The sequence below is a fragment of the Leopardus geoffroyi genome, chromosome A1 (assembly GCF_018350155.1).
Source record: "Leopardus geoffroyi isolate Oge1 chromosome A1, O.geoffroyi_Oge1_pat1.0, whole genome shotgun sequence".
Taxonomy (NCBI): Eukaryota; Metazoa; Chordata; class Mammalia; order Carnivora; family Felidae; genus Leopardus; species Leopardus geoffroyi.
Genome location: NC_059326.1, coordinates 90,312,928 through 90,324,627, shown reverse-complemented (window position 1 = coordinate 90,324,627; position 11,700 = coordinate 90,312,928). Strand labels below are relative to the sequence as shown.

General features: G+C 54.0%; 1 protein-coding gene across 1 annotated transcript; it reads left to right on the top strand.

The window, feature by feature from the left end:
* Positions 1 to 7,819: 7,819 nt before the first annotated feature.
* Positions 7,820 to 11,094, top strand: LTC4S (leukotriene C4 synthase). Its single transcript, XM_045484729.1, has 5 exons — positions 7,820 to 8,325; positions 10,164 to 10,263; positions 10,370 to 10,440; positions 10,528 to 10,609; positions 10,842 to 11,094. The coding sequence occupies exons 1-5, from the start codon at positions 8,268 to 8,270 to the stop codon at positions 10,981 to 10,983; spliced, it is 453 nt and encodes a 150-aa protein (XP_045340685.1). The 5' UTR covers positions 7,820 to 8,267; the 3' UTR covers positions 10,984 to 11,094.
* The last annotated feature ends 606 nt before the right edge of the window (positions 11,095 to 11,700 follow it).

Sequence of the window (11,700 nt, the reverse complement as noted above, 5' to 3'; positions counted from 1 at the left end):
CGCGGGGCCCGAACCCACGGACCGCGAGATCGTGACCTGAGCTGAAGTCGGACGCCCAACCGACTGAGCCACCCAGGCGCCCTTAACTCTTTTTTTTTTTAATGTTTTATTTATTTTTAAGAGAAATAGAGAGAGAGAGAACACGATCAGGGGAGGGGCAGAGAGAGAGGGGGGACAGAGGATCCAAAGCATGCTCCACACTGACAGCAGAGAGCCCGACATGGGGCTCGAGGTCACGAACCATGAGATCATGACCTGAGCTGAAATCGGACACTCAACCAACTGAGCCACGCAGGTGTCCCTGTATTTACTTCTGAGGGGATTTCCAATAGGCCACTGACTAGCAGCCTCATTGAGGTGACGAGTCCCTGGCCTTTCGGAGTGTGTGTCTCACCAAGGCCACTGATGTACTCAGCATTTCCTGTTCCACAGGTCAATCACACGACGTCATCCATATGATGGACCAATGTGATCTTGGGGGAATGCCCAGAGCATTAAGGTTCCTCCGAACTGTATTATGACAGAGAGTGGGACAATTAAAATGGTCCTGGGGTTGGGGTGCCTGGGTGGCTCAGTGGATGAGCGTCTGACTTCGGCTCAGGTCATGATCTCATAATTTGTGAGTTTGAGCCCCGCATCACGCTCTGTACTGACAGCTCAGAGCCTGGAGCCTGTTATGGATTCTGTGTCTTCCTCTCTCTGACCCTCCCCTGCTTGTGCTCACTCTCTCTCTCAAAATTAAATAAACATTAAAAAAATAAAATATAATAAAATAGTCCCAGGGCAAGCCTAAACACGTAATGCTGTCCATCCCATGTGAATCCAAACTGCTTCCAATCCTCTTTCCATTTTTTAAAATGTATTTAAAATTTATTTTTTTTTATTTTTTAAAGGATTAATTTTCTTTTTTTAAATTTTTAAATGTTTTTTAATTTATTTTTGAGAGAGACAGACAGAGTGCAAGCGGGGTAGGGACGGAGAGAGAGGGAGACACAGAATCCGAAGCAGGCTCCAGGCTCCGAGCGGTCAGCACAGAGCCTGACACGGGGCTCGAACTCACGAACCGCGAGATCATGACCTGAGCCGAAGTCAGAGGCTTAACCGATTGAGCCCCCCAGGTGCTCCCATCCAATCCTCTTTTCAGATGAGAATGGAAATGATCACATCCAGTGGCTCTGCATCATCTCCTGTGTAACGTGCTCAACTATTCCACATCTGGCCGCTGCAGTGAGGGCTGCGACCAGGCTGGGTGCCTGTCATCTGCCAGGACTCATGTGCTCTTTGTAGGGGCCAGACTGGTGAATATAACCTGGGGGTGGTGGTGATAGGAACCACCACCCTCCAACCTTTAAGGCTTTCAGTGTGGCACTAATCTCTGTCTTTCCTCCCAGAGGCAGTATTATTCTGTAACATACTCTCTTCGTGAGTGGGTAACAGTTTCAGGAGATTCTGCTTGGCTTTTCCTACTCCAGTACCTCTTACTCTATGGGCCAAGGAGCCAATGTGTGAATCTGCCTGTATCAGAGGGTCCCCAAGACCAGCCCAGGTCCCGTGATGTGCTGGCAGCACCCCCAGGACTCAGCAACAGTGGGGCTCATAGTACAGCTCCTGGCGCTCAGTCGTAAGCCATGCTGGATTACAGCCAATGGATACAGATCAAAGTCAGCAAAGGGGAGAAGGCACACAGTGTGAGGACCAGGGAAACCAGGCACAAGCTTCCAAGAGCCCCTGTCATTGGAGCCACATGCTTAATTCCTCCAGCAGTAAGATGTGAGGACATGAAATGTGGCCAACCAGGGAAGTTCATTAGAGACTCAGCACCCCGGGTTTTTTTTTTTTTTTTAATGTATATTTATTTTTGAAAGAGAGAGCATGAGCAGGGGAGGTAGAGACAGAGAGGGGGACAGAGGATCCAAAGCAGGCTCTGTGCCGACAGCAGTGAGCCTGATGTGGGGCTCAAACTCACAAACCGTGAGATCATGACCTGAACCAAAGTTGGACATTCAACTGACTGAGCCATCCAAGTGCCCCAGCACCCCAGGTTTTTAATAGGGGGCTGGCATGTAGGTTCTGTCTGTCTAGCATGAACCAAAATTCCAGACTCCCAAAAGGAGTGTAGGTGTTCCACATAAACCCAAACAGGTTAGCCACAGTGAGCCATTCTTATCAGTTAATGGTGGGAACTTTCCCAAAATCTAAGTTAGCAGATGTTAGCTGAGGGCTGACCTTGCAAGGACAGTGATCACGGCCCTGTTGTGTCAACTCTTTTTTGCACAATGCCAGCTGCCTAGTAGGACTGTCCCATAATACATCTAGGAGCCAGGGAGATGCCCCAGGGGTCTTGGGCCCAGCTAATTCACTGTGAAATGGAACTTGGCTAAGACTCTTTTTGGGAGGCCCAGAACACACTTGGGTTTGTTACCTGCCTCCATGGCCCCTGTAGTCTGGGATGGGTGATAGCCATGACAGAACCCCGTGCCTTTGGAAAAATGGAGATGAAGAGAGACAGAAATAATATAGGCCAGGGGGCACCTGCGTGGTTGACTCAGTTGAGCGTCCAATTTCGGCTCAGGTCATGATCCCAGGGTCATGGGATTGAGCCCTGAGTCAGGCTCCACACTGAGCATGGAGCCTGCTTGAGATTCTCTCTCCCTCTGCCCCTCTCCCCAGCTCTCTCGTTCTCTCTCTTAAAAAAGAAAGGAAGGAAGAAAGGAAGGAAGAAAGGAAGGAAAAGAAAGGAAGAAAGAAAGAAAGGAAGGAAGGAAGAGAAAGAAAGGAAGGAAGGAGGGAAGAAAGAAAGAAAGAAAGAAAGAGAAAGAAAGAAAGGAGGGAAGGAAGAAAGAAAGAAGAGAAAGAAAGAAAGAAAGAAGAGAAAGAAAGAAAGAAGAGAAATAAAGAAAGGAAGGAGGGAGGGAAGGAAGGAAGGAAGAAAGAAATGGAAAAGAAAGAAAGAGAAAGGAAGGAAGGAAGAGAAAAAAAGAAAGGAGGGAGGGAAGAAAGAAAAAGGAAGAGAAAGAAAGAAAGGAAGAAAGAAAGAAGGGAAGGAAGGAAGGAAGGAAGAAAAAAGAAAAGAAAGAAAGAAAAAGAAAGGAAGAGAAAGAAAGAAAAAGAAAGAAGGGAGGGAGGGAAGGAAGAAAGAAAGAAAGAAAAAGAAAGAAAGAAAGAAAGAAAGAAAAAGAAAGGAAGAGAAAGAAAGAAAAAGAAAGAAGGGAGGGAGGGAAGGAAGAAAGAAAGAAAGAAAGAAAAAAAGAAAGAAAGAAAGAAAGAAAGAAAGAAAGAAAGAAAGAAAGAAAAAGAAAAATAGAGACCAGGTGGTGGCACACAGCTATCGCAAGTCAGGTGTCAGTGACTACCATGATGGTTGGAAAGATCAGAATGGCAGAGTCTAGAGTGATGGCGTGCAGAATGTGACCTAGTGACCAGAGAGATGGGCAGCCGACAAGGGTATGCTGCTTAACAGATATAACCAAAAGAGATCAAGAATGGATCAGCAGAGTGGCACGTGGGTAGCTCAGTCGGTTGAGCGTCTGACCCTTGATTTCAGCTCAGGTCATGATCTCATGGTTTCCTGGGTTCGAGCCCCACGTTGCACTCTGTCCTGCCAGTTCAGAGCCTGCTTGGGATTCTCTGTCTCCCTCTCTGCCCATCCTCCACTCATGCTGTCTCTGTCTCTCTCAAAATAAATAAACTTAAAAAAAAAAAAAAAAAAAAAGAATGGATCAGCAGAAACCTAGGTTAGCCGAGCCAGTGGAAACTCATGATCCCTTGCCCATTTCCAGACCCAAATCAGTTCCCAGGCCCAGAACCCACTGGCTGAAGCAGAGGCCAGGTGTCCTTGTAAAAACCTTGCAACACTATGGCAAGTGCCCTGCCCGCCCCCCTCCCCATCCTTTAAAGGGATCTGTTCTATTTACTCAGGTCACTGTTTCCCTATTCTCAGTTCAATGGTTTCCAAGGGGAGGGGGCAGAAGGGCAGCCAGGCCAGCTGGGAAGTCTTTGCCCCTTCATGGGTGTTTTTTTGAGCACCTACTACACACAGAGCCAGGGATAAGGTGGAGCAGAGGCATCCCCTCACAGGCACTCCTGGAAGGCTGGGTAGATAGAAAACCCAGGAAAACAGAAAGGGACAAGGGTAGCCAGGGAAGGGTCCCAGGAGTCCTAGGGGGTTGTCTAAGGGGCCCCAGTGCCCAAATAGCACCAGGTTGAGGAGGACCAAGATCAGAGCCATGAATCTGTGAGGTGTTTCTGCAGGTGGAGTGTGGGCTGGGGGCAGGTTGGGCTGAAAGGAGCAAGACATGCTATCATCATAGGTCTTTATTTTTTTGTGCAGGAAGCTTAGGGGCACCTGGGTGGCTCAGTTAAGCGTCCCACTTTGGCTCAGGTCATGATCTCATGGTTTGTGAGTTCAAGCCCTGCTTCGGGTTCTAGGCTGACATCTCAGAGCCTGGAGCCTGCTTCGGATTCTGTGTCTCCCTCTCTCTGCCTCTCCCCACCCCTGCTCGCACTCTGCTTTACTGAGGTGTCCAGTTGACCCCTTGAGCAACACGGGTTTGAACTGCGCAGGTCCACTTATACGTGGATTTTTTTTTTCAATAAATACAGTACAGTATTGTAAATGTTTTTTCTCTTCCTTATGATTTTCTTTTTTTTAAAGATTTTATTTTTAAGTAATCTCTACACCCAATGTGGTGCTCAAATTTATAATGCTGAGATCGAGTCACATGCTCTACAGACTGAGCCAGGCAGGTGGTCCCTCACGATTTTCTTAATTTTCTCTAGCTTACTTTATTGTAAGAATATACTGTATAATACATGTAAAATGCAAAATATGTGTTAATTATTATGTTATGGGTAAGGCTTCTGGTCTACAGTAGGCTATTAGTAGTTAAGTTTGGGGGGAATTCTACTGATTTTTGACTGTTGCTACCTCTAACCCCTGTCTTGTTCAAGAATCAATTTCCATACCACAACATTTGCCCAATTTAAGTGTACAATCCAGTGACTTTGAGTAAATTTACTGAGCTGTGCAAACATCCCCATAATCCAGTTCTAGAACAGCTTCCTCATATCTGCCCCTCCACCCCCAGGCTGCCTGTGATCTGTTCTCTGTTTCTTCTGATCTGCTTTTTCTGGACATTTCATATAATGAGAGTCATACGCTATGTGGTCTTTTGTGTTTGGGGCACAACTTAGCATAATGTTTTTAAGTCCTCTGTCCTATTTTAGTGGGAGAATTGGGGGAAATTTGAATGATACCTGTAGAATGGCTGATAAGTTTGTGTCAAGGTTAATTTCCTAGTTTGTATAACTGAATTATGGTTAAATCAGATTTTCACCTTAGAGTGAGATGGGTGAAGGGTATATGGAAACTGTGTACTATTTTTGCAACTTTTTGGGTAAGTAAAATCATTTCAACATCTTTTTTGTTTTTTAAGTTTATTTAAGTAATCTCTATACCCAATGTGGGGCTTGAACTTGCAACCCCGAGATCAAGATTCACATGCTCTTCCAACTGAGCCAGCCCCGTGCTCCCCACCTTTTTAAATTTAGTTTAGTGTCCGAGTTCTGCACTGCTTATGGTGGTCTATTGTTCTGAAATTGTGGTTTCTTCTCAACATAATGGTTCTGCTGACTCTATCACTCTCCAGAGATCCTTGGTGAGCTCAGCTTCTAGAAGGTTCCTCGGGGCCCTGTAGGGGCTGGAGGGCAGAGGCATGTCCTGCAGGGGCTCAGGGAGGGGCTTTTACACTTCCTTCATGAGGTGAGCGTCTAACAAGGGCTGCCCAGGAGGGTGAGTGGGTGGCTCATTGCCTGGAGGGCCCCGGGCTGGACCTCTGTCAGCCAGAGCAGGCACAGCCTAGGCAGGGCTCTGAGAGACTGGGCAAGGGCAGAGGGAGCGAGGTGGAAACTGCAGGATCTGGGGAGAGCTCCAGGGGTGGAGACCCCAGCTACTGCCTGGACATCTGCCCCAGGACTTCCTCAGAAGCTGCCTCAGCTTCCTGTTGTCAGGGAAGGGGATCAGCTTGGAAGGGAAGATGTCTAGGCCTCAGAGGAAATGAAAGTCTGGCAGAGAGAAGCCCCTGAAATGCACAGAGACCCACGGACACACACGTAGGCCTAGATGAACTCCAACATGCTAGCAAGCCCAGGGGCCCTGAGAAACACATGCCATGACCGCCACGGACACACGTGTTTCACGCAAACACACTGGCACACGGTCTGCCTGCTCCTGGGGTCCCAGCTGGGGTCAGAGGGGTGGCCAGAGCAGGGGGCTGTGGTCAGGACCACTTTCAGGGAGGACAGGAGTGCTGAGCAGGCAGAGAGAGAGCTCGAGGGCACGTCTGGCATCTGTTCCCTTGTGCTCCAGTCTCTTTCTGAGCTTCTGTCAGTCATTTCTCCACCATTGAGCACCTGCCATGGTGACTGGCAAGCTGGTCCAAAGCAGGGCACAGACACGGAGACCCATCCCTGCCTCTGAGGAGCCCGCTGCGGCCCCTGGGGAGCAGCTGGTTTGCTGGGGGCAATGATGGCAAGGGGCATTTGTTGGGCATTGGCCAGATCATGAGAGGGTAAAAGGGGTTCTTGGGGAGCCCAGCAAGCAACAAAGGTCTTGGGCTGGAACCCAGGCTTGGGGACAGCAAGGAAGGAGGCCAGCTGGGTGGCAAGGATAGAGCTCCAGAGGCCACATGATCCTGACATATGGAGACTCCCCCAGAGAGACCAGGCAGAGGGTGCCAGGAGATCACAATGGCCCAAGACTAAAAGCAGTGGCAGTTGCCCCAAAGACCCAGTTGCTCTGTTCATCCCACGGCATGGCCTGTGCCTGCTTGTGGCCTTGCCAGCTCCTGCCTGTGCTCAGGTATCAGTCTGGACTGTGCCACAGCTGACCAAAACCCGCCTCCAACCAGCTTGAGCCAAAAGGAGAAGTGGCTGTGTTATAAAACGGAAAGGCTGAATGGCCAGGGGCTGGGAGGTGGCGGGGGGGTCCCAGGCAAGGTGGTCCCAGGAGGCTCTAGGACACTGGCCACCTTTCTCCTCAAAGCGTGGCCTTGCGTTAGCTCTTTCTCAGGTTGGCCAGTAGCCATAAATGGCCCTCAGAAATCTTCCTCCTCACTTTGAGTTCCCCTTCCCAAAGTCCTTAGGAAGTTTCCAGAACTGCATCTCACCATCTTGAGTTAGCCTTGGTTCAGTCAGTTTGGACTCATACGTTCATCCAAGCCCAGGAGGGGTGGGAGGCAGCTATGTCCACACCACAGGACCTGACAATAGGAAGGGTTGGAACCTCAGGAAGGAGGGACCCTGGGCAGGCAGAAACAGCAGGTGACTGTTCTGAGGTGTGAGTCCCAGGAGATGCTGGGCTCAACCACCCTGGGTGGGCTGACCCATCCTTCCGGGCCAGCAAGGTGGGCTTCGGGATGGCCTGTGTGCATGGAGCCCAGGGAGCTGTGAGACCGGCGGGCATCAGGTTTCTCGAGGGGAGCAGGGACTCAGCTGTGCCCAATTGGTCTGGGTGCCTAGACTGCCCTGCTGTCAGAATTGCATGTTATATAAGAGCTCTGGGCTGTGATCAGGGAAATAGGTAAGTGGGTGTGTATGGGTGGGAGTGGGGTCAGGGCTGGGAACCCTGGAGGAACCCATGACCTGTGTCCAGGTGAGAGATGACCGGGGCAGGGCAGGGCTTGGAAAGTGCATGGGGGGGGGGGGGGGGTGGGCGGGGTGGATTTGAGAACAAGCAGGACTTGATCAATAGGAAGTGGTGTAGGCATGTTGTGTGGGGGGTGAGGGGGCTAGTTCAGGTAGGATCCTCTGGTTTCCTGAGACCAGACTCAGGACAAGGGGAGGTCTGGAGAGCCACCTAGGACCTGCTGAGGGTACAGGGCCTGAAGGACACTGGGTTGACCCAACACTATGGTGTGCCCAGGTGGATAGCTTGGGCTCTGCCAGCACAGGACTAGGCATAGAAGAGGCAAGAATGCCTGGGAGGAAGTGGTGGGGCCGGGTTGTCCCCAGCCTGCTGCTCTGTCCTGCCCAGGCTTTGTCTGGCCCTGGTTTCTGTCTGCCTAGACTGACCAGGCTCCTGGGCTCTTGCTGGCCATGGCCACGCCCCTCTGTCGTGCCCCCTCCACTAAGTAGGGGCGGGGAGATCGAGCCAGTCTTCCTCTCCCCGACCAGCCTCTGAGCCAGCCTCTGAGCCAGCGGAAAGGGGCTGATAAAAGCTCCGCAGTTCCTTTCCACACACCAGCCCGGCTGACAGACCTGCCAGCACCATGAAGGACGACCTGGCTCTTCTGGCCACTGTCACCCTCCTGGGAGTCCTGCTGCAAGGTGCGCTGGCTCCTGTTTGGGAGGTGGGTGGGCCCTGAACTCCTGCAGCCTGTCTTCTGCCCTCCAGGCCCCGGGGAGGTGCTGGAGGGCCCAGAGTGGGTGTGGGGCAGAGGCAGGGCTTCTGGCCCAGACTCCTGGTGCCCAAGCTCTTCTGGCACCAGTGAAGGCTGGGATACCCCGGGGCTGAGACGCTTGTGCTGTCATTGGTTAGGGACAGGGAAAGCCGTGGAAGGAGTATTTGCAGGGTGAACTGTGAAACCCTGGGCAGGGACCAAGGCTGACATGGGTGCCTGACCAAGGGAGGGGACAGTGAAATGGAAAAAGGCCCCTGAGGGACAACTGAGGTAGGCATGCCTTGTATGGGCTGGGGATGGGATATAGAACCCTGGAAGAGGGCAAGGGCTTTCAGGGAGCAGGTGGGGCATGCAGGTGTGTTAGGCTCTAGGATCTGGGATGGGGGGGCACCAGAATGAAAGGGTGATCTGGTGGTGGGTACAGAAGTGGGTCAGCCATGGGCCTAGGGTGGCCCTGGTCCAGCTGATCCCTGCCCTCTCCAGCTATCCTCTTTCTGGGGGTCCCAGCAGGACCCGGCTTTGCCTTCAAAGGCATTCTCTCTATGCTGGGATGGCATAGAGCTAGACAGGGCTGGAACCTGCTGCCTGGCCCTCCAAAATTGCATGGTGGCCTTTTAGACTGGCCCTACAGGACATGTTCCGAGGCTAGATATCTCTACCACTTGGGACGCCATTACCCCACACTGTATGGGCCAGGACAAGGCTCAGCCTGGGCAGGGACCCTGGAAGGGCCAGAGCAGACAGGCTGACTGGATCTCCTGCTGCACTGGCAAGGTCGGTTCTTAGCCCCTCCTCACGTAGCCATGGGACCCCCCTCTAGCTCCTACACTGTGATGGTCCACATAGCCTTGGCACCCACAGTGCACTTGGGATGGGATATTTCTTCAGAAGGCCTCATACCAAGCGCACCAGCGCCACAGGACTTGCTGGAAGATAGCTGAAGACAACCAGCACTGGAGCTGTGTGTGTGATGGGGGCCTGCCCTGAGACCAAGAGAAGGGCCCTTGTGCACTTAGATCCATCCATGCTGGAACAGGATGGGGGGGGGGGGGCGGTGCAGGGGAAGGCAGAGCCCTGGAGGCCTGGTGTTGGACTAGATGAGTCTCAGTAGCAACCAACTGGGGGGTAGGGGAGAGGATGTATGTCAGACTTAGGGCAGAGTCCAGAGCACCTGAGCAGAGAAACTAAAGCAGAAGACCACACCACAGTTTGGAGGCACAGGGCCCCAGGCTTGAGTGATCCTGGCGGGAAGTAGGGTCAGGAGCCCTCCCCACCCCCCACTGCATCCGCCTCTCTATTGGTGGGGACCAGGAACTGTAAACCACAGGGTGTGTGCTCCCCTGCACCAGGGAGAATGCAGGCGACTCTGCCCTCAAGCCCTGGTGGCATATGCCCTATTCAGGGACCCCCAGAGCCAAGATCATGTCTAGAGTGGGAGCTGGTCATTTGTCTGTGTTTTGCAAGTCAAAGGATTCAGGAGCACAGTCCTAAGCTTGAGGGCCCCTCCCTAGTACAGGTGTAACTGTGACGCATCTCGGGTGGGGGAAGAGGGACCTTGCCCTCCCCCTTGAACATCTTGGACACAGGACAAGCCCAGAAAGAGAGGGTGCACGAGGTCCCCTCGGGAGGACTTTATTTTCCATGGGGGCTTTAAAGGGGAATCATGACAAGTTCAGCGTGTAGAAAGGAGAAAAGGTGGGAACCTGGCGGAGGTTGCGGGCCTCGGGGCAGCCAGACCTGACTCCCGCCCCTACTCGCCCCCAGCCTACTTCTCCCTGCAGGTGATCTCTGCACGCAGAGCCTTCCGCGTGTCACCGCCGCTCACCACCGGCCCGCCTGAGTTCGAGCGTGTCTACCGAGCCCAGTGAGGCGCGGAGGGAGGGCTTGGGGCAGGAAGGGAGCGAGCCCGGACAGCTGCAGGGTCCGAGGCCCCCCGCCCGCGCCCTCACGCCGCCCCGCCCCCACCTCAGAGTGAACTGCAGCGAGTACTTCCCGCTGTTCCTCGCCACGCTCTGGGTCGCTGGAATCTTCTTTCACGAAGGTCTGGGCTCGGGGCGGGCGTGCTCGCCCTGGAACCACAGGGTCTCGCGCCAACTGGCTCACCTAGCCCCGCCCGCCCCTCTCCCAGGTGCGGCGGCCCTGTGCGGTTTGGTCTACCTTTTCGCGCGTCTCCGCTACTTTCAGGGCTACGCGCGCTCGCCGCAGCAAAGGTGAGAGCAGGGGCGGGGCTCGGGGAGGTCACGTGGGTCCGGGGAAAGGCGGTTTGTGGGAGGAGTCTTGACCATCCGGGCAGCGAAACTGGGAGACTGGCTGGAGGTGGGTCCCTTTGGGGCGGGGGACGGGTCCTGGCCAAGCTGGGCGGAGGTGGGTGGAGCTGGGCGGCAGGGTAGGTGGGCGGAGCCGCCGCCGCTCCGCCCCGCCCCCGCTGAACCCTGCCCTTAGGCTGGCTCCCCTGTACATGAGCGCGAGCGCGCTCTGGCTGCTGGTAGCGCTGGCGGCGCTCGGCCTGCTAGTCCACTTTCTCCCGGCCGCGCTGCGCGCCTCGCTCCTTGGACCGTTCCGGACGCTGCTGCCCAGGGTTTGAGATGGAGGACGCCAGGTCGACGGAACGGGAGAAAAGCCAGAGCTTCCGGGAGGACATGGGAGGGGGTGCTCTCTTTAGCTTTAATCTTCAATTAAAGTGCCGGTGACCGGGCTCTGAATTCACTCTCTAGGTCGGAGGGGATCGCGCACTGCGGGCTGTGGAGCCCAGCCCTGGGCCGCAGCGGTCGGGTAGGCTTCCTGGGTGTGGGGCTGCAGAAGAAAAGGGTCCTCTCGGCCGGGCCCACGGCCGCCCTTTCCTTCGGGGCTCACCCCACGGCTTCTTCTCCCCGCGTTCAGCGCTGTAGTCGCCTGTCTCCTCCTCTGAGGCCTGCCCCTTCACTGTTCCCCAGCCGCCCTCTTCCCCGTCCCCTGGCTTTCACAGCTGACACTAGGGACTTTCCTCGGTCAGCACTCGGTCCCTGCCATCTGGCACAGTGTGGATGTTCAGGGCACCCTGCCTCAGAGGCATGGGGGCGACGACCAACGTGGTCATTGTAGTTGTGACGGGCGCTCTCAGGGAAACGTCCGGGTGCCCTGTGGGACCAGACCTGGGGAAGGCCTGCAGGCCGGGCAGACCGTCCCTAAAGAGGTGATTGTTTTTTTAGCTGCGTCCGTGGAGAGGAGCTTTCCAGGCAGTGCACAGGCCCCGAGGTGGGCGGGAGACCCTAAAATGTGTTAGCGACCGGGGGACGGGGCGGCGGGTGGGGGGCTTCGGTAC

Coding starts and splice junctions, on each gene's coding strand:
- LTC4S (XM_045484729.1), top strand. CDS start 8,268: ATGAAGGACGACCTGGCTCTTCTGGCCACTGTCACCCTCCTGGGAGTC. Junction 10,264..10,369: donor GAGCGTGTCTACCGAGCCCA/GTGAGGCGCGGA, acceptor CCCCCACCTCAG/AGTGAACTGCAGCGAGTACT. Junction 10,610..10,841: donor GCGCGCTCGCCGCAGCAAAG/GTGAGAGCAGGG, acceptor CCCTGCCCTTAG/GCTGGCTCCCCTGTACATGA.